Raw genomic sequence first — 26,186 nt, forward strand, 5'->3', positions numbered from 1 at the left:
CTTCATCTCATCTAGTGCAATCGCACCCTCATGGCCCAGGGATTTTCACCGGCACAAATGGCATGGACGTGGATGCCTGGCTCACCTGGTATGAATGCGTCAGCGACCATAGCAGGCGGGACACTACACTCATGCTTGCCAATGTAAACTTCTACCTCCAAGGCACAGCTCGTGTGTAGTATGACACACACGAAGACTTGACTAGCTGGGAAGTCTGCAAACAAAAGATGCATGACGTATTTGGAAAACCTGCCGGACATCAGCTATCAGCCAGAGAAGAGCTTGCGACATGGGCTCATGCCGTCCACAGAGACGTATATTTCCTCTATACAGGACGTGCTGGCTGTTTGCAAAAAAGCAAAGACAGGTCGGAGTTGGATAATGTCGGCCATGGGCTAAAGGGAATTGCAGACGACACATTCAATTTGCTTTTGCGCAAGGATTGTGCGATAGTTGATGCCATCCTTGCAGCGTGCCGACGCTTCGAACAAGCTAAAAGCCAACACATCGTTCAGCGATTGGGTCACCTGCCAACCGCTGCAGCCACTTCCTCCTGCATCAACATTCCAACCTTTCGGCAGCCATAAAGTGCACCTACCATGACAGAGATCGTCCATCGGGAACTGGAGGCCATAGCTCCAGTGATACGTTATCCTCGACCGCTCGACAATGACGCGACAACTGTGTCACTCATTCAGTCTGTCGTCTGACAAGAGATTGCTGATAGGAGCCTTGCTGTTGCTTTTAATTAAACACCAGTGCAGATCTCTTACACCATCACAATATCCTTCTACAAATCAAGGAACACATTATTGACAATCTCAGTGCTACCCAAAAGAGTGTTAATCTAGACCTTGACTTTAAAGACACCTTTGGCAATGTGTTTCGCGAGGCTATGCTAAAGAACCTGCAATACACCAACTGCAGGCAAAGGGTCTACAAATACATCACAGGCTTTCTCTCTAACCAGACAGCAACCGTAGGCCTTGGAAAATTGCAGTCTACGCAAAAGGGCACTCCTCAGGCATCAGTGTTATCTGCATTACTTTTAACATTGCAATTATGAAACTACTTGAGAGGCTGTGCAATATCGCGGCACTCAATCATGCTATTTACGCAGATGATATTACATCCTGTAGACACCTTACAGGAAGAGGTCGATTGCATGGAGACGTATCTCAAAGTGTGCGGCCTCTCCTGTGGCCCTGAAGTATCAGAACTGCTTATGCTGCACAGAATAACGAAAGGTCGACCACTGCATTCAACGCCCGACCCTGAAGTCGATCTCAATAGCACCACCATCCCATCGATTGATACTCTGCGCATACTGGGGCAAGTTCTCCAAAAGAATTGAGTGGGCTAGACAACCCTACATAAGCTTCAAAGTACCTATCACTCAAGTCACAAATCTGGAGAAATGAGTGAGGAATAAACAACGCGGATTTAAGGAAGAAGATGCTCCAAAACTAACACAAGCCCTAATCACTAGCTGCATCATCTACCGCACTCTGTATTTGGGACTAAAGAATGGTGAAGCGTTGAACATTCTCACCTGCCAAGCGAATAACTTGCACTGTGTATCTCGATAAAATCCTCAACAGAGAAGCTGCCCCAGCTGGTTGTTCACAACACCTGGAAGAAGTCAGTTGAAGCTCGCATAGTCAACCTAATCGAGTGACTCAAACTAACAGAACCTCGTAGAGCCACCCTACACCAATTTGGATATAAAGAAGGGCTCGAGCGATGCAACAAACACAAACGCATACCTCTCCAACTCAGAGAGTGTATTACGATTGTCAATATACCTCGAAACATGCACATGGTACACCACAAGGGCAGATGACAGAAAGGAACCAAAGCCCTCAAGAAGGCATACAAGGAAGATGTGGCAATAAGATTTGTCAACGCAGCTCAATACTCGAGAAAAATGGCACAAGTGGTGAGCATCACAGACAGAACAGGAAAAAAGCTTAGTGCAGCAAGCAACATTCATGGGGTGAGGGCGAAATTAACGCTTGAATGGGGTGAGGGCGAGCTTCTTCGACTTGTGCAGGCATACATAAGCGGCAGAATTATGTACTTGACACCATATGTCAAACTCGCAGCCACAGTCTTTGCTAAACTAAACAGAATCATCAGAAGCACCACAAAGGCAGCCCTGGGCCTTCCGGACCACGCGACCACCGCAAGGCTAGAGGCCTTAGGCATGCACAACACGATCGAGGAGCTTTAGTCGCTCACTACACAGCCCAAGTCCGTCGTCTATCGCTAACCCCGGCTGGCCGCACAGTCCTCTGGAAGCTCAGTCTCGAAGCCATCCCAGAGGTTACAGAGTACATGATTCCATGAATGGTCAGAGGGCATATTTATTCCCCGCCTCTACCCCGCAACATGGACCCCGAGTTCCATCAGGGCCACCGGCAGGCCCGTAGCGAAGCCATTTGGCGACGCTACAGCTCGCAAGATGGAGTGGTTTACACAGACGCAGCGCGACACCATCGCGGCGACCTCATGACCGCGGTGGTAGCGGATCACAACGGACGATTGATAGAACGCACAACAATCACGGCTGGCCGAGTGGTGGAAGCGGAGTAAACCGCAATTGCCATGGCCATGCATGCGGAAGCGAATACCGTCATCAGCAATAGCAAGCAGGCCATCGGAAACTTCGTCCGCGGTAGAATTTCCGAACAGGCGTACCGTGTTCTCACGCGGCGCCCCCTAAGCGGCTGGAAAACTCTCGTCTGGACCCCCGCTCACGCGGCTGTGCCCGGCGACGCGTCGGCTCACAGTTTGGCTCGAGATCTCGCGCGCCGAGCCTCGTCCGCGGATACGCATGGCGAGAACGAGGAGGAGACACACGAGGAACCCTGCGAGACTTATTACGAAATAGCCCATAGGCATCGCTTGAGGAGTCGCGCGCTCCCGCCACCGACCAAGCAACTCGATAAAACGCAAGCGGTTACGTTTAGGCGACTCCAGACAAACACATACCCACACCCAAAGTACATTAAGAAAATCACAGGGGGCAAGGAAAGCGACCTATGTAGGCTCTGTTCACAAACAGGGACACTCACACATATAATGTGGAAATGTACCTCGCACCCGTTTTCCTATGCCCCGGTCAGCAGCGAGACTGACTGGACAGCCTGGCTCAGGTCCGGGGACGTCGACCGACAGCTCGAACTGGTGGACTGGGTGGAGAAGGCCAAGCAGCCCCGGGGCCTTACTTGAGCCCGATCCCTCAGCCACCTCCCCCTTTCCCCTTCCCCCTTCCCCCTTTTCAATAATGTATACCACTACCACCATGCCATGTGCTAATTGTGGCTGTGTTGTCCCTGCAAACTTCTTAATCTCATCCGCCCACCTAACGTTCTGCCGCCCCCTGCTACGCTTCCCTTCTCTTGGAATCCAGTCCGTAACCCTTAATGACCATCGGTTATCTTCTCTCCCCATTACATGCCCTGCCCGTGCTAATTTCTTTTCTTTTTTTTTCACGGTTATGGCTCCACGGTTATGGCTGACTAAACGTGTGCCTAGTGTGTGCGTCCTTGCACACGTCAGCATCGCAGCCAAAGGGGAGGAGGTGGCGCCACGTCTTGAGTGTATAAAATGAGCGCACTGCCTCTCGCACGTCACCTGCTCTCCACATTTCATTGGTGTTGTGCCTGCTGCATTGGACTTTCGACGCCACGCCATGAGTGTATAAAATGAGCCAGTCTGTGGCCAATATAGAGGCACACAGACACGCCGAATCAGCAGAAAGATATTGAATGTATGTAGAAAACATCAATCGAAAACATTTCACCAAAGAGACTCCAATGCTTTTGCATTCCCACACGTAAGCAGTCTTAAGAGCTTCTGCAGAATGTTTTTTTCACAAATGAAACGCACATAAGAAAAATTTATGGTGGTTACTAATTACAAGTACATGAAGGCTGTGAAACAAATGCTGTCTAATTGAGCAAAAGCCTGGCTTCTACTTCGCTTTTGACGAATTTATCCTTGACTTAGATGAAGCGAGAATACTCTTTATAAAGATTGAGCGATCGGAGCCCCTGTGCCATGTTACTAAGGCTAGGAATATTTTAATGCTTTGATCTAAAATCATGAAACGGAGAAGAGTTACTTGAATATCCCGATCAGGAAATTCAGGCCTTCTGTGTCGTCTTAACTCTGCCACACACGCAGTTCCCTTCCAATTTCAGCCCTTGCAAGTCGACGCCGGACAGCAAAGACGAGACACTAATCCTTAAAAGGCAATGGAAGAATACGCGTCCGGATGGGACGCGCAGGGATTACCGGAGGGACACGATAAGGAAAAGCGCAGGAAAGAATGGGAGCATTAGGAAGTGATTAGTGTGTCCGGAAGTAACGGCTCCCTGAAGCACAGCAAATCTTGGGACAACGAAAGAAGCGCGCTCAGCGCGGGAACCGACAGCAAATTAGAAAGGCCGAACAGCTCGATCGAAAAAGGTTCCTTGCCTTATTGCGCCGTTTATATTTACTCCCGCGCGCCCATTCGGTCCCTGCCGTTTCAAATTTTTTTATTACACAATTTTGCTGCACACAACGTGGTAAAGAGACCACGCCTGCCACACTCGCTTCCGGCACGCTTTTGAAGTAAGTGCGAGCGGCGCGGATAAAGAATGAATACAGCCTTCGGCGGCATCGCAGCGCAGCTTACGCCGAAAAAAAACAGCGCGGCTCACCAAATTCGACGGGACTTCCCTGCGACGCGGAACTCATCCGATCGGACGGAGACCCTCGGGATTCGAAGCCGCGCAGGGAGGTCGCCTCTTTCTCCGCCCGTTTTCCCCCGCTTCTCGTTTCTTCCACATCCTCGTGTCATCGTCCGGGATACCAGAAACTGCCTCCGGGAGGGACACACTATTCAACCGACCGGACAGACGTTCCCGTTCTCCAGCGCTGAGACACCGCGACTTCTATCGCGTACATATTATAGCGTCTACCGCCTTCTCTCCTCTCAGCTCTGCGCCTTCATACCGAAAGGCAACACTCCCCTTATCCTCCTCCTCAACTGGCGTTCTCTTCCCAACCCCGTTCTCCTGATTTCGACTAATACACACCGCCTCACTAAAACAGTGGAGTCTTGCAGACGCTGAAACTGGTACCGTCGAATATTAAACGTCCGACTGTCACGTCAGGACGGGTCCCGAACGGTAAACGGCCGTTAGGTAATGCTATCACCGTTTATATATGATCAGTCGGCGAACAGACGGCCGTCATTCGCAAATCGCTCATCTAAGAACGACCTTCATCAATTCTTCCCCATTGGCTCACGTCGCTTCTAGATTCACCAGCGCTGCACGGATTTCAGTAAATCAGAGTGCGCATGCCGCCGAACGAATCGCTCGTCCGTTCGCAGTGGTCGTGTCTCGCCTCTATTCCCAGATAAACCGTTCGCCCCGCTGCCGCCGAGGATCCCTATAAAGCGGGCGGAGAAGGTCCAATCGAACGGAGGCTTTTGGGGAGAACAACGGGAGACGCGTGCGACAGTTTACCCGGGAAGGGTTGCTAGGGTGGGGGGGGGGGGGGGGGAGTCAATTTTCGTTCAAGATGGCTGCGTCTTCCGTGCTCCGGCTTAAGCCGAAACAAGCGTCGATTGAGGAGATCGCTGACAAGCCAAAGCTTTGCTCGCCGTGCTCCAGGGGGACCACCTTTTTGCAGGGACTGTAGGGACACGGGCTTTTACGTCCGGCAAGGAAAGCTGCGCGAACGAAGCTGCGGAGAGTGCTTCCCTTGGGAGCGGATTAGGTGCGCCAAACTTATAGGCTGCCCAGATGGCCGCGTCTCAACGGTCGTGCGGATATACAAGTGGAAGCGTTCTTAGTCGTACAGCGGCAAGACGTATATGGAGCGTACGGGGAAGGCCAAAGCGATGGTTAGATTACACGGCTGGCTTTCAAGGAGGCTTCACCTTTTGAGAAGCCTAATAGGCCGGGAGAAATAAAAAGGAATATACGATAGGCGCCATCCTAAATCGTGAAACTCATGAGAAGGGTAGGTAGACAACAGTATCACCAACATCGCATTAACGAATGAAGCGCAAATAAGTAGACGCTTATAGGCTAAAAGACGCGTGTTTAAGTTTCCGGCATGGGAAGCACTGCATACGTAAACCAACTAGCCCAGCTTAGAACCCCCATTAAGTTTCCAAATCAAAAGGCACTCTTGCCTATTGCCCGTGCTAAACAGTTCTTTAAGTGATATCGAAACATCAGGATATCAATCGCACTAACACCGTTTTATGAGTGACTGCGAAAGTCTAGGTATGCTCAGTCCCACCTATTTTGCATTTCACTGAGCGGAGAAGTGAACTTTGAGAGGCCTGCGCGAGCCTTGACAGGCACGTTGAGCCTTCCGAGAATAACGTCGGCGTAAAAGCTGGCACAGCCCAGACTGTTGCGAACCTTGGCGCGATCTATATAACTACAGAAAAGAAACGCACTGACGGCGCTATGCATATACGTGTTTCCTCTTTATCAGCATCTAGGTTGCGTTATGATTCACAACCGCGAAGATGAACAGCTCACTCAAACTTCCAGACAACGCAATATTTTTAGTTACATCAAAAAACATAAATCCAGAATGTGTATTCCTTAGCACGCACGAAGTAATTTCTTTTTCTTCTCCCCTTTGTAACAGCTCGAAACTTATCGGGACGACGAACAAGAAGGAAGACCCACGAGCCCTGCGTCAGCTACAGCGTGCGGATATTTTGTCCAGAACATTGATGACAATGTGCCAGAATCACGCGCTATCAGGATATTTTACGCCGGATATAACCTAGACCCAGCGGAATGAAAGAATAAAAGAGCGCGTGCAAGCGCTGTTGTAGTGCACGCTGTCAGGATTGGGGGCTCAATCCCATGGTCCGTGGTCCTTTGCCAAGAATGGAGTACGGCATGAATTCGAAGGTAGCTGGCCCATGCCGTCGTCCAACTTATTTACGCTGAGATCGTTGATGAAGTGAAGAACTGCTTCTCATCGAGAACGAGGAAAAAGGGTTTATTTACAGAAATTAAATCAGTCTAACATGACTGCTTGAGAAAAAGAGTAACAGTCCAACATGACTGCATGAGAGAAGTGACTCAGTCTAACATGACTGCTCAAGAGAAGTGTTCTCAGCATTCGCACAACCACAGTTTTTATACACACGATCCGCCGGTCCTACGACGCGGCGACTGTTCGTTTACTCATCACCAACGCGCCGCTGCTCTGCAGACCAGTTTACGTACACAAAGGCAACCGCGCTCTGATGTCCGACGACGACGTTGTCAGGGTGCCGTTCCGGGAACTATCGACGCCGATCGAGGGTCGCTCGTTGTTCCGTGCCACGCCAAAACGTGAGACGCACCAAAATACGTCGTCCCCACGGCAGTTTGTCCGTGCGTGTCAAATCAGCTCCGCGTTGGGGAACTCCGGAATCATTGTTCACGCACCGAACCAGTTCCGTCACAATGTCGAAGGGGCTGGAGGAAGGCGGCGGATTCCAGCGCAAAGGTCGCTTCTTTGAACGCCTCGCAGCTGCAGCGACGGAGAGGGAGAGGTGCGCGTCTTGCACCTCTTGTCGTAATCGGGTGGCAAGGTGGCAATCCTGCTCAGCGGCTCGCCAGTCTTGACAACGCTTCACGCAGAGGCTCACAGACTAAACGAGAAAGGTCTCGTATATTGACGAGCTATCAGTATGCACAGTGACGCGAAACGACAAATAGTAGACACTGCCCGAAGAAAGAAATTTACACAGTAGCTACTACGCTGAAATAAATAAATAAATAAATAAATAAATAAATAAATAAATAAATAAATAAATAAATAAATAAATAAATAAATAAATAAATAAATAAATAAATAAAAAGCAGTAACGAACGCACAAAAGGATGCTAAAGAAACACGGTCTGCCGTAAAACACCGCGCGAGAAATTTGGTGAGAGGCCCCGGAAAATCGAATAGAAAGCGTGCCTAGTAGCGAGACAGCAGCGAGCGCAAGTAGCCGAAAAAAAAAACATAGACAAAGAAAAAATAAGTAGGAGAGAATGTGCCCAGCCACCGACATTGACGATAAATGGGTTATAAACTGCCGAGATTACGTACTGGATGGAGAAAGATATAGGCAAATAAAGGGGAGGAGGGGGGGGGGGGGGCGACTGCCCGCAGCCCCGCAGGCACGAGACTTTTCCCGCTCCTTTTTCTCCGGGCTTCACTCGTTTTCCCCCAACGACTCTCGGGAAAGAAGAAGCATCTCACAACTTCTACTGTTCCCTACGTGACACATTCGACCTCCTTTCTCACTCCTCCTGCTCCACCTTTCTTTAACGTTGTCCTCTACGCTTTCTTTTTTTTCATCGGGTTTCAAACGCCTCTCCATTTTTTTTTCCTCCCTTGTTACGTTATATTTATGTTTTTCACGAAGACTCCTCGAAATGGGTTTCTAATATGCCGGGACGAAAATTACATTTCTGCTCGACACACACATACAGACGCTATAGGACAGCCACCAAGTGTATTTTTCTCTTAGTGCATTTTTTTACATTCTTCTTCTTTTCCTTGCCTAGGTGCCTCGCGGCGCTGCTTTATCGTTTTTCCTCCCTCGTGTGCTCATCCTGGACAAGTTCCACATATACGCGACCGCCGCTGCATCTGCGTGTGCTTTACAGCAGGTAAATGGCACCAGGCAAACCGAGAAGTGTAGGAGGTAGGCTCCTATATAGAGAGGCAATATAGGCAATCCCCGCCAATCCCCCGAAACGACCAGGGCAAACACGAAACGAACGTAAAACGCAAACAAGAAACCACGAAAAGGCGAGGTAACGAAAATTTAATGCGTCCTTTATTTACCTTCTGCAAGAACAATTCTCAACCTTGATTTTCGTGCACGTCAATTCTTTCACTAAACTCGCGTTTGTAGCCTCCAAGCAAGCGTAAACACATCTGCAGCAAACAGGATCAACCGTGCCTACCCTTGGGGGACAATGGAGCTGTATTCAATGTTCCGCACAGCGATTGCTTCGGGGGGTAATATCATCGGTTTCAACTAGATAAATCCTTCCTGAGCGCGTTTTCGCAATCTCCGGATACTGGAAGTCACGCGTGGAGCGTAAACTGGCGAGCAACTAGGCACCTCAGTATGAAGTCGCAAAGAGGAGCAGCCGCATTGAACTAAACGAGCATAATTCGGATTTTATACGGCTATGTATTCCGCGGTACTGAAATCAACTATCTAGGCAGGTGTAGGCCACCGCAGTGAATGTCGCTAGAAATAACCGATGCTGCAGCAAACACACTTGTGCCTTAACATGTCGCGCTTTTATAGGCATTTACGTTGGAAGGTAGCTGAATGTTTCTGCAACTAATAAGCAGCAAACGACAAAAGGATTGTGTCGCACCAGCCGCAAGACGAAGCTGATACAGAACTTGGAACTGTCATTAAAAGATGAAGTTTATCTATACGGGATAACCATCACCCAGATTATTATGGATTCTCATTTCATTTACGGCTTACGGCAATAAACAAGGAATTTGTCCTACATTATATATCCACATATCTGGCGCCGACATCGGAGAGACGATTCTGCAATGTTTCTTGTCCTCTTCATGTGACCTCAATTACCTCACCCGGAACAGAATTAGAAGCTACCATTTATATAATCTGCAAGATGAGCCAACATCATCTGAAAAGCGCCGCCCCGTGGATAATTAGGTCTGCGCTCAGCGGAGCGCGCCATGGACCCACACTCCCGATCTAGTACACGGACAAAAAGAACGTACTACGCATGCACGTGTTTTCTTCTCTGATCAGATAAACAATCTGTACCTCAGATTTAACTGCACTGCACACGTTCAAAAAAAAAAAAAGCATCACGAAACCTTTTATTCCCCTGTAAAGCGTGCACCACCGTACACACTGACGCTTGTAACAAAGCCGCCTTTTGGCAAGTATAATCATGGTTCTGAGGACCCCCAGCCTTCAAAGGTAAGCGCATGTTAGCGATCCAACTTTATATATGCTTTCCAGTACTATCTATTTACTTTAGACAATAAAAGTGCTATTTATCAAGCGCGTTGCAACACACGGGGCGCTTGGAATAATCAGTCAAGCAACAGCAGCCACGCATCCCTACGATATTTTTCCCTGTTAAGCGTGCACCACCGTCGATAAGTTTGCATGCAATAAAGCCATCTTTACAAGCCAACGTTCTAGACCGTAATCTGTCGCAATAAAGAGGACGAAAGATTACGAAGGACCGATACACTAGAAAAGACGAACGGGAATTTCGCAGAGCCCATTTAATAAGCAGGAAATATAGGTGAGACACGATAAAATAGGTGCAGCCACCAGCTTTATGACGCATACATTTAAAAACCAATAGCACGCCTGCTACAAGCACTTGGTCAACACGAAGACAACGCTGGCGCGTGCATTGGCTTGGTCACAATAGTTACATGAATTCTTAAATATTGGAAACCTTCAAAATTCCCAATTTTAGATTTTTTGATTGTATAGTTGATATACTAAAGATTTGTTTCCGCCAACAGAGAAAAGGCAGAATCATTAGGCTGTGAAACTGGGACATTACATTTTAACAAGAAATATTGACTGAATTACGATAAGCATAAATTTGAGTAGGATAGTGACAAAGCAATAACGTACTTCCTCCAAACATTGCATTTAACATATGCGAAATTCATCAAAGCAGCGCCCAGCTCGTTTGACACGCTCCAAAGGGAATAATCCCTTTTATTAATGCCTATCAACAAATCCAAAGTAGCGATCTTTCTTTTTCCTACTCCTTCGAGAAGAAGAAATGAAGAAAACTAAGCATGGAGTGACGGAGACAGCAAAGTATAAAAGAAAGAAGTTTGCTTAGCACAGAAACCGGACGCATAACAAGGGTCCTACATAGGAGCTCTCTTAGCCAAGTCTGCGCGGACAGGGAGCGGGTGCCGCGCAGCACGCTACGAACAACCGGGCAATAACTTAGCTGTTCCACCTTATCGGTGTTCGACCGGAACTTGTTTGTGACGCCTTTCGCTTGGAGAACGCCCAGCCCCTTGCGCAAGCCCACAACAGCGCAGCGCTGGCACGGAGCAGGCCTCGCAGCGTATTTTTCTCATCCAGGCACCACGCTTCCTCCAGCGCGATACAGTAAGCTCGCACGCGAACGTTAAGAACAGATGCTCGGCACTTTCCGTCCAATCTGGCACCGAAGGCGTGGACCTACGCAGCGATCTGCGGAGTAAGGGAGAGCAATAAAGAATAAACGCGGAGAAGAAAAATCTAACGAACGGGACACAACCGTGTCTGCGCCTAGAGGAGATACTAATACTGGGATAAGAGTAGATTTCATAGCTGAGGCTGAAAATAGCTTACGGTCCAAGCCAGCGCTTGCCTTTGCAGAGGTGATGACTAGCTTTGCTGCTGACGATATTCTTCGAACAAACGACACAAAACAAAGTAAGCAACACGCAACAAATGATTTGGAGGTAGTTCTCACAACAGCCGCGCCTGACAGCTCATCGCTGCGGGATTACTGCAAGTTGGGCGCCTGAGGCTGAGACTATCGCGTTTATTTTACTGGTGTACTTGCGAAACATCGGGCTCGAGTTTCTTCTTATCGCTTCATCGTGTCCTTTATTCCAGTCACACAAGGTTTGCAGTTAGAAAGACACGACCTACATTACGATAACGTAATAAAACCACGATTAAACGCCAGTCTGTTACCCCTCGTCACACTTAATAGTGCGTAGAGCTCAACACCACGTAGCTACGTGCGCACAATGTATTCAAAGTTGGGCCGCCATTCACAGCGCAGTACGACATACAAACAATACACGTTTGACGTAGGCGATGGCTTAAGCGAACACATTTATATTTATTTTTCTGCCAGAATTTATTACGTTCAACTACGAAGAAGTGGCCGATCGCACAGATAGTTAATCATACGAACGAATCATCTTTTTTTCTCGGCTAAGCCGTGTAGAGAGAGAGATAACCATTCACTAACTATTCGCTCCGACGCGCACTCACGTCTCCGACCACCCACACAAACACACGTATACACACGCGCGCACACACTGCGCCAGTTTTATCTTGCTTGCTCTCCCAAGCGCAGAGGGACGCCATCTCATTAGCCCCAACAAACTCAGCCATGTGCAGCAGCAGTCACCTTCAGACGCGAAAGGAGCGCCGAGCGAAAAGGGGGGCCTAGCACCGCGGCCCTTCAGAGACAAGCTTCAAGAAAGGCTCGTAGAATGTACGCCGAGGAAAGAGCGCCGCTGCCACAGCCACCGTTGGCCGGCGGCCTAATTACGTTAAAATGGGAAGGCACGGCTTTCCTGAAGAGGGCGGCGGGGCGGCCTCTTTCTGCACCCCCCCTCCCCCCTTTGAACTTTACGCGCTGAGTTACCGCATTAACATATTGCGCGGGAGTCCCAAGAATCTGGCCCGCTGTCTTTCTCTGTCTTCGCTCTTTGCTGAAGACTAGCCATGAGAGGGGAGAAAGGAGACAGGGGCGGGAGAAACTAAGTACGAAACCTGGAAATCTTGAGCGCTTGTCAGAGGGGATGCACGCGCGGCACGGCAGAGATTAGAAACGCTACCGGCGCGTGGAGGTGGATGATAAATGGTGTCCCGGCATTCTCGACAAAGTTGAGAGAAGGCGGGAAATTTTGTTGCCTGGAATAGAACGGTCGATACCATTAAGCGTGCCATCATAATTAGTTTTTGCACAAGAGCTTTGAACGGCTTTACGGTGTTCTCAGCTTCGTGCAAGCAGACGCTTGTTTCTACCAGAATTCCAAGCCCCCGAAACACCTTTGGTCGTTTGAAACTGCTTTTTGCTTGAGTCTGACGGTCAGAATTGCCCGTAGTCGTTGTAAATTTGCTCGCTGTTGAAGCTATATACCCGGCACAGGCACGTGCAACGCCAGCGATGCTTGGCCAGACACTCGTAACCATGCAGCGCATCTTCAAATAGACGCTATTACTTATTGCACTAATTTTCTCCGGGGCCTCGTTTCAGGTTCATTAGGGCAAGAAAGCAGCCCAAGACATGGCGCAGCCTTTCCTAATCGCGAGCTAGGCTCGTGTACTGTCTCAGGTAGGAGATAGAAGCAGTGACGCTATAGCTCGCTAAAGGAGGCTAGCTGTCAAACATGTCTTTATCTCATCGTCTGCGTCGCAACCTAAAACGACTTACTTATCTACCTACACGCCACCTCACAAGACTTCATAAACTGCTCTGCTTAACCTCAGCTTTTCCTTAAGGACAGCATTTTTCTCTGTACACCACGAGAAGATGTCTGAACCATTAAGCAGCAATATAACTTTGATGAAGTATTCGTAGAGAGCATACGGTACCCGCCATGGTTGCTTAGTGGCTATGGTGTTGGGCTGCTGGGGCACGAGGTCGCGGGATTGAATCCCGGCCATGACGGCTGTAATTCGATGGGGGCGAAATGCGAAAACACCCGTGTACTTAGTACCCCAGGTGGTCCAAATTTCCAGAGTCCCCCACTACGGCGTGCCTCATAATCAGATCGTGGTTTTGGCACGTAAAACCCCATAATTTCATAATTTTAGAGCATACGTTTATTTAAGTGCAGAGCATGAATGGCGCGGAGAAACCAAAATGACGCATCACAGACTGCTCTTTGTTTGTCCGCGCTCCCAGTGCAGTGGAAAAGAAAGGTAATGGGCAAGCACTAGACTACCAGTGTGTGTTATCAATTCATGTTTAAGACAAATAAACCAAATGGCATACCGGAGACGGTGAAGCGCTTGACACTTGCGAACTCAACGTTATCTTGAGGAACCTAGGCGATGAAACTATCCGAGCCTTTTACACAGCAGCTGAACGAAGAAATCTGGACACCGGGTGGAACATTACCCGAGGAATGGACTACCGCTGAGATAGTCCTTATACCCAAACCAGGAAAACAGCGCAGGCTCGATTGACTACGCCTGATCTCGCTCATGCCTTGCCTGGGCAAACTTTTTGAACGACTCCTACACACTCGAATTGAACAACACATGGAGGTAGATGGACTACATCCCAATCGCATGTACGGATTCCGGAAAGGCATGTCAGCACAGGATATCTTCCTCCTCCTCCAGTAAGAAGTACTCAAGCCACAACCGGGCAGCAACAACAACATACTCCTAGCCCTCGACGTGGAAAAAGCCTTTGCTAATATAGCACACGAAACCATCCTAGATGGCCTCGCCGCCATAGGAGAGCGAGTATATCAGTATACCATCGCTTTTCTCAGTCCCCGCAAAGCCCGCATCGGCATAGCAGGCATATAATCGGACATTTTTGATCTACCTCAGAAGGTACTCTGCAAAGATCAATACTATCTCCTTTCCTCTTCAACATCGAACTTAGAAAACTTGCATTACAACTGGAAAACATCCCAAATTTGGACGTGCCTTCTCTGCCGACCATATTACCCTATGGGCAACCAAGGGTTCATACGGCGACAGAGAAAACACATTACTTACAGCTATCGAACAGATCGAGTCATATCTAACCGCACAAGGAATGAGATGTGCCCCACACAAGTCAAGGTACTTTCAAATCCGGCCCAAGCAAGCTAAGAAACATCGAGAACCGCCAATACATCTCGAGATTGCAGGGCAACCTATGAAGCGAGTACCGAGAACAGGCTTACTAGGTATGCACGTCCACGAGAATAACGGCACAAAGGTAGCCTCAGAGAAATTAAATCACGTAATAAGAAGCATTGCATCACTCATCACCAGAGTAGCGCGCAGCAAAGATGGTTTCACAGAGGACGAAACTATAGGACTGGTACAAGCCCTCGTCATCAGCCGTGTTACGTACGCACTCCCGTATCAAGTCAAGCGCAAAAGCGAGACCGAGCGCATGGACACTCTTATAAGGACGGCGTACAACACTGCCTTACAGCTACCGTCAGGAGCAAGCACAGAGAAATTACTAGCGCTAGGGATATACAACACCTTTGAGGAGCTGGCAAGCGTCACGCTCATAGCGCAGAGGCAGCGCCTCAACAATACACAACAGAGAAAGAACCTTCTTCAACAGCTAGTACTGCGAAGAAGCAACACAACTCCTGCCTAACCAAGTTAGAGAGAACATTGCAGTAGACCCTGTCTCCAAGGACATGCACCCTACCCACAATCAAGAGAGAAGATCAGCGCGTGCCCGCATGTTGCACAAACGCTGTTTCGGAGACTCAGATACATACTGCAGGGACGCTAGCCCGTATCCCTCGTCGACACGTCGCGAGACGAAATACACAATCACTGCCGTCAATCAATGGAACCTGGTAGCCTCTGCCTCCATCCTCGCCATAGGCAGCGTAGCAGCAGAAGCAGCAGTGATCGCTCTCCCACTTCACGACGCCGAGAGCAAGCGAAGGTCCGCACGGGTCCTTACAGACTCACAAGCGACGTGTCGGTTATACACGAATGGAACACTCGCTATACAAGCCATTCGAATCGTGGGCCGCTAACTAGAATAGACCCACGGTATTGTCTGGTGCCTCGGGCACGAAGGCCTGAGGGGCAACGAAGAGGCGGACTGCGCAGCTCGAGGTCTAACCAGCCGAGTGGCAGACCACACCGTCCTCCAGCCCCAGAAAGACTGACTAGCCACCCACGAGTTATTAATCACAAGTCAACAAATACTGCATGACCAACGTCTCGAAAGAACACAATACGCTCCCCCACACAAAGCTCTCAATAAACTCCAGGCTAGGGACTGGCGCCGCCTGCAAACAAACACACTCACACTTATCTCGCCTACACGCCATCTCCCCAGACAGATATACGTCCTGGACATGTCCCTGATGTAGCAACCACCCAGCGACACTCGCCCACATAACACACGAATGCACCGACCATCCGGGCGACGCAATCTCGCCACAAGTCACAGCACACACACTCACTGCACGGTCTTGGGAGACAAGACTTTCCGAACTGGACCCGAGACCCTCCAACAGGCGACCCTCAACCAGGCCCGGCGAGCCGCTATTGCCAGTGGAGCCTTGTCAGAGGGAACCACCAAGGAATAAGCCACGCACAGATTTCTGTATTAATAAAGTTTCACCACCTACCCAAGATTTTAGTCTATTTCTCTTTCATGAACGCAAGTTTTGCATATATATATATATATATATATATATATATATATATATATATATATATATATATATATATATATATATATATATATATATATATATGTGTGTATATATGTATGTGTGTGTGTGTGTGTGTGTGTGTGTGTGTGTGTGTGTGTGTGTGTGTGTGTGTGTGTGTGTGTGTGTGTGTGTGTGTGTGTGTGTGTGTGTGTGTGTGTGTGTGTGTGTGTGTGTGTGTGTTAGCAACGGCTCACAATACGCACCCCCCCCCAAAAAAAAAGATTAAGATGCGCGCGAGCGGTGTGAGCAGACGATTGAAATTTCTTTTCTTTTTCTTAAAGAACCTCTTTCTTCATAAAGATTCTCTAGGGCTTTTTTGCGTTACGGCAACGTTGATGCAGGCTTCTTGGGGTTTATGGATGATGGAATGGGGCATAATGTACATCGAGAAAATGCTAAATTAATCATTCTGCAAAAGACTAAAAATGATACATGTCACCCAGACGCTACATGCGCCACAACAACCTCAGCGTACAGGCGAGACGCCGCCTTCCACGTTCTCTCAAACGCCCTTCGTACTCATTCTAAGCCGTGTCAAACACGACACATGTCTGCACGCAGGCAAAACTGGCATTTATACGACGGCGCGTTGCTTTATAAATAACCTTCTGGAGAAACAAAATTATCTTCAGACAATTGGTAATGAAGACACGTAGCGTATATGCGAAGGATAATAAAAAAACAGAAATAAAGTAGCATGAGTGAAGGACCACAACTCTGAGAAAAGCAGACGTCGAGGAATCTAAATCGCATTCCACGCGTTCGTATATCAAAGGGAATCACAGAGCAAGAAGAGAAGAAGATTCGCAGGCCGCCTCCGACAAAGCCTCAAGACACGTATATTCAGAAAGTACGGAGAAAACACAGATCTCTTGCTACGCGTCGGCCGCACTTGAACGCATTCATGAGCGACAAGCTCGACGAAGCACTGCCGGGGAAGGAGCCAGGGGTGAGCGCAACACAATTCACCACCCGTCGAGGGCACATGCGCTTGTAGCATATATATATATACGCATGTAGCCTGGTTCGCGAGGAATCGCGGAACAGCTCAGCGCGCGCGCGGTCCATAAATCTTCGTTTAAGCCGCGCCTGCGTGCGCGTTGCTTCCTCAACGGCGGATGACGCGAGAGCGGGCCGAGGTTGTTCCTTTCCGGTTTAGCTGCGGCTGTATAGACACAAATTCAAACACGGTGCGTCTTAGGGATCTCAGTAGGGCTGCATTTCGGGGAGAGGTTCATCGAAAGCAGTCTTCACTTACGTAAGTGCTCACAGTTAGGTCGCGGCCTATTGCAGGGCGACGCAGAAAAAGAAATTGTTAAAAATTAAAAGCCGCATACTCTTCCCCCATACAAAAACCAGCAGAACGCAAGTAGAATGTACTCGCGACGGCGCCCACAGGTATAAAACACAGAGAGAAAAGGGCACGCGCAGACAGCCTACATAACCGTGTAAGGCATACCCGCACGCACACACACACATAGAAACAGACGGACACAGTGCGATCGCATGCAGCCGGAAACGCGCCGGGAATCGTAATGAAGCCCGAGCTTTTTTCTCAGCCGTTCTACGCTGCAGGGAGATACCCGCGCGCAGATCCAGGATCCTTTATAACTCCGCGCTGTATATAAACGCGTGCGAGCGAGCTCTCGACCCCTGAGCGACGGGCACAAGGCGGCGGCAGTAGCGCGGTTGCAGGAGCAAGGCGGCTCTTTCTTGAGGCGCGAAACGCGTTCAATTATTCAGCTGCAACTGAGCACCGCCGACACTCGCCATGCGCTCAGGCTCAAGAGCAGAGCAGATCCGGGGCTGATAGTTTCTCGGCTCGAAAACCGCGGGCTCCGGCAAAGGACGAGGAGGAGGAGAGAGAGGTATAAACCCTCCTTTCATCCTTTCTCTTATATGTGTGCGGTCTTGCCCTTGTTTTCCTTGCACCGTTTTGAGATATCCTGTTTCTTCCGGCGCATTACGAATTTACTTAGGCCCACGCGTTCGTCTCCACACTCACCCGACCTAGATGGCGAGAAATGCGGGGAGCATTCGCTTCGTTGCTGTCCTGCGACCAGAAAAAGAACAAGAAAAGAGAGTAAGAAACCACTCAAAGTGTCTGTGGCTATCATCTTATAATATTGGCAGCTGGAAGGTGTTCGGCTGAAGTGTGGTTTGAAAAATGCACGACCAACCGATAAATTAAGCCTTTCGTAAAATTTTAATGTATATCAAATCCTCCCGTATATATCTATTTCATGCCCGATTACGACGGTAAGACCCAAAGTATGCAACTGCAGTCAAGGCACGACAGCAGAGTATACGTGATGACTAAACAAACAAAAACCAACATAAAGATAAATATATTTGACAACAATAATAAGCAAGTCGCCGTGCGCATCACGGTCGCTTATACATCGTATGTATAGCAGATGTCACAGCAACGCGGCACAGCAGAACGTGGTGAAAAGATGGAATGTACAAGTTGCGAGTCCCCGTCATTTACAAGAGTTTGTCTGAACTTTTTTTTTTTATTTGACGCGCGTTTCCCGCTGCGCGAGAAAAACGGCAACCGGTTTATCAGCTCAACCAATCTTATACGTTGACGCGCGAGACGTCGGGAAATCGCGAGAACGTGGCACAACACAGAAAAAAAGACTTGTGCACGCCAAGCAAGAACGACACTGCGCTCTCGTGATAGCTGCAACAACGAACGACATTCAATGCTATCGCACTTTCGTCGCGGGACCGCGTATTATATATACAAGCCGGATTAGCCCACGCAGTACGACGGTCGCGCCGCACAGCTATAGTTTGCAGGCACCTGGTGATCAATACAACACATTAGGGCACAGAAAATTTATTATGCAGAAGCCCCGTGCGGGGTGCATCTCACGCGCAGTTAACACCGCATTAAAGCGACGGCATCGTACGATTCCACCTTAAAGTGCAGCGCCATTGGACACGCGAACTCGGGAAAGAGATCAGCGTAAGCTCCGAATTGCTGGGACGCAACTAGCATTCATTACACGCATAACAAGTGCTGAGCAACAATTCGCATCAGCGGCCATTAACCATATAAAACGGCCAGATAACGGTTAACAGACAGGCATAAACAACACAGCAAAAAGAGTTTTCTGTCGAGAAAGTCGCCGGTTGCAGCCTACACGAAAGTCGCACGCGCTTTCCGTTTCGAGCCATTAGGCGCCTAATTAACCATCTCGCTGTAAACGCACACCCCGCCAGACGTCGATCGCCAAAGCCTGCCGTGAAGAAGCAGCAGAAGAGCACGAAGCGGGCTCGAACAAGCGCGTGGGGACCATAACGCAGCGCTCACATTTAAACCCATTCCTAAGCACAAGCGCCGAGTAGTTAGATGTCTTGCTTTTCTTCTTTTTTTCTTTTTTTCCCCTTACTGCCCGCGCCAGCGTGGCCTGCTATTTGGGGATGGCGCAGTTCGCACACTAATCCCGTTCGCGCTCCACGCCCCAGCATTCGCTTCAACGGGCTGCTTTCGCTGCAACGGTTATAAAGGCACTTTCCTCATCAACCCATAGGTTAATTTAATGTCGAAGTGCCAAACACGATAAGCATTTATTCCATTAGAAGCCTCCAGCTTTTTATCGTTAATATATTTAAGGCATATTCGTTGTTCCCAAATGTGCCGTGACTAGCCGGGAAGGAGCTGACGCAAAGCTAAAGCGAACGACGCATGCCAGCACCAGAAACGAAAACGACAGGGAAGTAAGTGACGTCCGCGTTCCACGGAATGCAGGATGCAAGCTAATTAATCCTGTAGCAGAGCCGATAGCGCCACTGCACCGCATCATTTGCTGATGTTATAATCGCTATACTTTCTTACACAAGAAACAGCAGCAACGAAGCAATCAGCGAAGCGGGAACATGCATCTGTACATTGTGCGAGAATTAAATGAGAGGCGGGATGACAAAAACAGGGGGAGAGGGGCTCCTTGCACGGAACGACGAGCATCGGCAATGCGACCAGCATTTCTATACCTATGGGTGCCAACCTGGCTCAAATTCTGCATTATGTCAATCTCTGTGGAGTATAAACTCCTCCATCAAATAAATGACGTGCTACTGAGCAGCTGCACAATAAACGGCACTTGCAGAGTAAAACAAGAAAAAGAAAAAAAAAGGGGGGGGGGAGAATTTCCGGGGCCCGCATTCACAAAGGTGGTAGTTTGGGCTACTTTTGTATTGCATTTTCAACATATATATGCGCGGCGAACACGGTGGCCAGGTGGAAGTTCAACGCTTGTCCTAGTCCCACCTTATTTGCTTCCCTGCTGAAAGTGAATACGGGCCCAGTTCTGCTAGATATGACGTACATTCACAACGACAGTCGCCGCACTAACGACATTAAGGTATGCCTAATTGCTTTGAGGCCTTCCTTCTATAAGGCGACTGTTTCGCGTTGCGATGGGTTTTCTGGTCATTGGGTGGCGCTTTGCTTGTCGATGAGACGCGGATAGCGTTCGTGCAAGGAAAACGTCACACGAGAGGCATACAGGTGCGCCAATAGGGTCATCTTTTCTGTTTTTACGAGTTTAGTAACAGGGTCATTACAAGGCGAGCATGATACAGATGGCAGACTGCAAAGATGTGCATCACTGCGAGTAGGAGGAAGAGGTCATAAGTATCGCTGTAAAAGTGTGCTACGTAGAACACCCATAGGCTAACAGAAAATGCGGCGCCAGTGTGTGTGTGAGTTTCCGGAGTGGCGCTTCAAGCACCGTAGAAATGGTGGGAAATACTATAGCAATACTGGCTCATGTAGGCTTAACGCGCACTGCGACTACGGCATTCCGAAGCTGCGAAGAAAACAGTACGACAGTAAGATGCAACACTATAGTATACAGACGCGTGTTGTCAACCTGTTATAACCTATCAACTGGTGGCTTAATTAATGACTATCAACCAGTGATTTAATCAAACAGCGTGTAAGACGTATAGCACTGAACATGAGGCTGTGGGCACGATAGCACGAAGCGTGGTCTAAGGTGAGGCCGCAAATCAGGTAGCTTGCAATAATTATCACCAACGCAGAGCTTCGGATCACCATCGCTACTGACAAGTATGACATTGAGGAGGGTAAACTAAGTGACCAATGCATGAAGTTCCTCAAAATTGTAAGAATTGTCTGTCCCTATATATCCTGCCGACTTCTCTAATTATATGTTCGATATAACGGTTGGTTGACACCTGCTATTACAGAACGCTCTAGCATGCGAATTATCCTGCAAATATGCTTCCGGAAAAATCTTAGAATTATGCGCTGGCTTTTAACATCGCGGAACTATTAAAGTGCATTGAGGTGGAAGGCAAGGCGAGAAAAAAAGCAAATTAAACTAGTTCAGCAGGCGCACATAATAGCGCGAAAGTCAGTAAAATGTCAATACGAAGTGATGTTCACACCCTTATCATGGTGGCTGAACAATTGCATTTCCAGCCTGCGTTCCACAAGGGTTGTATTTAGTACTACAGACATACAAGAGATGCAGATTCCGCCAGTCTTCATTAGCGTCATCCCAAACAATCCGTAAGCTGACATAAAGCTATCTTACACAGATCAAAGTCAATGCTCATGCCATTCAGGAAACTTCATGTTTAAACATGTTATAACGGATATAAGTAATGAGTATAGCACCTGACGCATGCAGAAAGGACCATACACGTTTCTGACACAAAAGCGTCGTCAAAGTTTCAGTGTCTTTCATGAAATGTTGCCAAGTAAGCGTAATATATCTTGGAGATCTTCTTTTCTTCTTCTTTTTTTCCTTTTTCTCCTCAGCATGCCCTCCGGCACGAATTCATTGTCGTGTAGGGAAGTCCGTGTTACGGTAAGTGTTCGGCATACTGCTGAATGTTGTATAGCTGTAGGCAAATCGGCAAATGACAATATATACTGTTCGTATAACAAACGCAGTTACGATTCATCTATATGTATTACTTCTTCATGCGTAGGTATATTCTATCGCAAGTGCTACGTCACAGCGTCATTTCTTCGTTTCCTCACGGTAGGTAAGCGGCGCACAGAAAACAGCCGGTTCTGCAAGAGTCGCCACAATAGGAAACGATGTAACAATGGTTTGTAACACTTGTTTTCGACGCTGGTTACGAATGGAACGATATACGCGCAAGCAAACTTTTAATCAAAAGACGCTGCAAAAGTGCTCTTCACACTCACTTTAAAACATCGGGAATACGCCTAGATTATTATACATCGGGAATACGCCCGACGGATGCCTTTCCCGCTCGTTTGAAAACTATACGCAATATCTGGGGCGGCTTGCACAAACATATAACAACAAAAATAATAACGAATTTAAGAACTCGTTCTGATGGAGACTAGGAGTTGCCTAGGGAACATTTAAGAGCGCATTCTTAAATTCATTATTATTTTCATTATTAAACGTTTGTGCAAGTCGACCCTGAAGTAGTTGAAACACGCTACAAAGTGCAAGAAAACTATCGAAAGCTATTGGTGACAGAAACCGAATACAGCGTTACTTTATTATATTTTTTTTTACTATGAACAAAATAAAAGCATGCTCACACAATATTCTCTCTCTCTCTATTTCTTTATTTTTGCGAACAGCGGCCACTAGTGGGCATCCCAACATTTTGGCGCTTTCCAGAAGAAATAAAGCGGATTATTCGTCAGCGGACATGGTCAGTGAAATATATGCCGCCGGAAACATATTCACCCCTGTCGGGTTGTCCTGCAGCATATTACAGAGGAATGAAATATACGCTGGGCCGCAGCGCACGGCCACTCACAGTCGTATACAGAAAGTCAGCGCACATCCTGAACTATTGAAACGCGGACACGGCGGACAGCACTTACGAGGCAAGATATTGCGGACATAAATCTTCCTCTTACTACCGGCCGCTGCCATGCTCTGCCAAATAACTTGGTCTCGTACTCACAAATGACGTCCCCACCTAGCCTGCGACCAACAAACATCGTCAAGCTTGCCGTTGCCAATCGAAGAAACCCGCAAGATCTACAGCGCCGCGGTTCTAACAATTTTCGTCGAATGGGCGAAAGGCCAGCACGCACTGCCATCGGAATGACAAATCTCACCTTTCGTCTGGCAACAGCACTGCGACAGGAAGAGGCAAGAACCGCCTTTAGAGTTCCGGTCGGCACTACGCAATTTCCTGTCCCGCGCTTGAGCGCGCTCTTCAACAACTATCCCAGCACCACTCGCACTGGCACCGACAGGAGTAACAACAGTTGAACTAGCGCTCGCGGGCTCGAGGAACCAGTAGTCCTCGGTGCCACCTCCGGGACAGCGGTCGGACGACGAGGCGGACGACTTCTTCTTCGCCTTTCGCTCCACGTCGCCCAGGCAGGTCTGGCTCCGCTGAAGCAGCGGCCGCCGTCGCCAGAAGGTCGACGTCCCGCCTGCTTCGGGACGCCGCGTCGCACGACGCCGTGTCGACGCGCCGACAACAGCCGTCGATTGCTGGGACGGCGACGCCTTTCCCTCGACGGTGCTGTTCGCACTTGAAGATGCACGACTCTCGGGCAACCTCACGGCGTCCATGTCACACGCGCACGCAGACGCGCTGCGGCACCGTTAGGAATCGGGACTGTCACTACCTCATTCGGAGCCGAAAGAAGGTACTCCGCCGCACCGATTAATCGAAATGACCGCGACAATGGCGTCACACTGATCTCACGAGGGAAAAAAAGGCACAGCTTCAATATTTCTGTCCTCTCAACAATAGCGTCGAGCACGGTATTCACGACGTCGCATCATTCTAGAAAAGAGCACAGTTGCTTGCTACAGCAGCACCGGACGGAAGCGGCAGAGTGGTCGCTCTCACTGAGCCGCTGGCGACGCCAGCTCCTCGTGGACGGCTAGCTGGCTCCCACAATGCGTCACGGGGGGATCCCACCGCCGACTGCACCGAGACTCCGCGCGTACTCCCCCAACTTTGCAAAGAAGGGAGGCGCGGGAGCTGCGGGGACGCAGTGCACGCGCGCACTTGCCGCACCGCCAGCAGCACTTTGTCTCCCCCATCTGTACCCCCCGGTCTTTGCTCGAGGGAGCGCGCGCCTCTCTGTGCACGACGCTTTTCCCTTCGTTGACGAAAGCCGCCGGCCGCCGGCGGTGGTGGTTGATGGCGAAACACAGAGCGGCGAACGATGACGAAGCGAGAGGCACCGCAGTGCCTTCTTTCTCTGTGCTTTTCTGCCGCCTCACTCTCTCCTGCTCAGGCGACCGCCCCCTCCTCCCACGGTTCTTCGTGGCGAGAGACTGACTCGGGGCCGACGCAGCGATGACTCATGCGAGTGCCCGCAGCCGCCGAAGTCACGTTCTTCGATTCGCGCACAGCGAAACGCGCGAACATTAAAATACGGGGAGCGGTGTACCAGGAACGCAGAAAAGAAAAAAATACGAAATGAGCTTGTGAGGGGAGGACGACAGAGGAAGATGGGCAACAATCGACCGAAAACGGCACTCGAAATCAGATAAACAAACATGCACGCACAAGCAAAAGGCAAGGTAATCATGGCATTCCCAGCAGTGCATCCTCGCGTTCCACCTACCGGTACAGTTAGTCGAAGCAAAAAAGAAACAAACTTGCGAGACGTAAGCTGTCTGGAATACCCTCTCTGCAACGGGCTAAAGCTTTTGCTCAGTCTTCGCGTACGTTCAAGCATTCGTACGGCTACGCGGGTTCTTCGACTCTGTCGAAATTCAATCAGGGAGGACGTCTTAGAGGTGCACAGAAAATCAAAGTGCAGTGCCGTTATATTTGGGACCGGCTAGCGCGCATGCCCCTCGGCGCGTGGCGCAACGGAGCTGTAGCAACTGGCGGTCACTGACACGTGCCCCTGAGGTAATCGGATCGATAGGGGCAAAATGTGCTCGCGCTACGCCGCGCTCAGTTTAAATAAGTGCTCGCTCCCGTTGGAAGCTTCGAGCCGGCGTTGTGACATACGACCAAAAAATAATAATAACTGTAAAGATTAAACGCACATCATCTTTTTTATCTCGCTTTAGCTCAGACATATCTATACGTTACCGCAAATGATATGCTTATCAAGCGGTACCAGCAAGAGGAACGTGAGAGTGCAAGGCCTTCAATATCTGCGGAGACGGAAAATATGCGGGGACCGGTACAGACGACCTGAAACGCTGGGTGTGTTTTCTAAAGCCAATGACTCACAGAATCAAGCGAACAATGTGAAAAAACAATCGGTAGTAAATGAAACAAAAATCCATTTTGACGGGAGATGCCACCAAGCTTTTTATTATTAATGCGGAAGCATTGTATGGCCCATGAGGCAGAAAGTCCGGCGTTATCAAGCGATGGTACCAAAAATGGCCGACGGTGCGACGAGTAAAAACAAGTAAAAGCTGCTCGTATTTTCTCAGGGAGGCTCCTGTAAACAGAGTAAATTAAAATGACTTTGAAAAGAAATTTGGTAAATATCGGTCTGGGTAGGAATAGAACCCGGGCCTCCGGGGTGTCATTGAAGACAATGTGTCGCAGCCATCTGGCTGGGTAAACTTACTCTAAATGGTGGAGTAAAGGTGCAGTAAAGTGAATTAAGGTAAAGTATAGTGAATGAACGTGAGTTAAAGTGGATTAAGGTTGATTAAGGTGAATTTGAATGCTTTCGAATCCCGTAAGGATACTTAAGGTGAGTGCCAATTTTTTGCTTCCCTTCCGCGCTTATTATCGGTCCTTAAAGCTTTTGATTATCATTAATAAACCATCGAACCTAGTAGAATTTTACTGCCCAAGGAACTTTTCATTCTGTGTCTTCTCTACCTTTAGGCCACCAGTACCACGACCTTCTTTAACTATTTTCTAACCACAGATTTATTAACCTTTCCTCCATATTTCTTAATGTTCAACGCCTCGGAAGGGTAACACTTACCTCTATGTCATTTACCTCTGGATGAATAGTGCAAGATGCTAATAAAATATACCCTACGGTA

At 48.8% G+C, this 26,186-nt stretch overlaps 1 protein-coding gene across 6 annotated transcripts in view; it reads right to left on the bottom strand.

Moving 5' to 3' along the window:
- Positions 1–26,186, bottom strand: part of LOC135904071 (uncharacterized) — a 592,735-nt gene that overhangs the window by 46,489 nt on the left and 520,060 nt on the right. For 2 of the 6 annotated variants that reach the window (XM_065434654.2, XM_065434653.2), the window contains exons 1-2: positions 23,309–24,988; positions 18,218–18,265 (exon numbers count right to left, since the gene is read on the bottom strand). The exons of 1 other annotated variant lie outside the window; for it this stretch is intronic. In XM_065434654.2, coding sequence (XP_065290726.1) covers positions 18,218–18,265; positions 23,309–23,774 — 514 coding nt within the window. In that variant the 5' untranslated portion in view covers positions 23,775–24,988. Of the gene's footprint in view, positions 1–18,217; positions 18,266–23,308; positions 24,989–26,186 lie in introns of those variants that run through there. 3 more of the 6 variants (XM_070531888.1, XM_065434656.1, XM_065434655.2) reach the window with 2 other exon arrangements.

This window comes from Dermacentor albipictus, chromosome 1, assembly GCF_038994185.2.
Source record: "Dermacentor albipictus isolate Rhodes 1998 colony chromosome 1, USDA_Dalb.pri_finalv2, whole genome shotgun sequence".
NCBI classification, from domain to species: Eukaryota; Metazoa; Arthropoda; class Arachnida; order Ixodida; family Ixodidae; genus Dermacentor; species Dermacentor albipictus.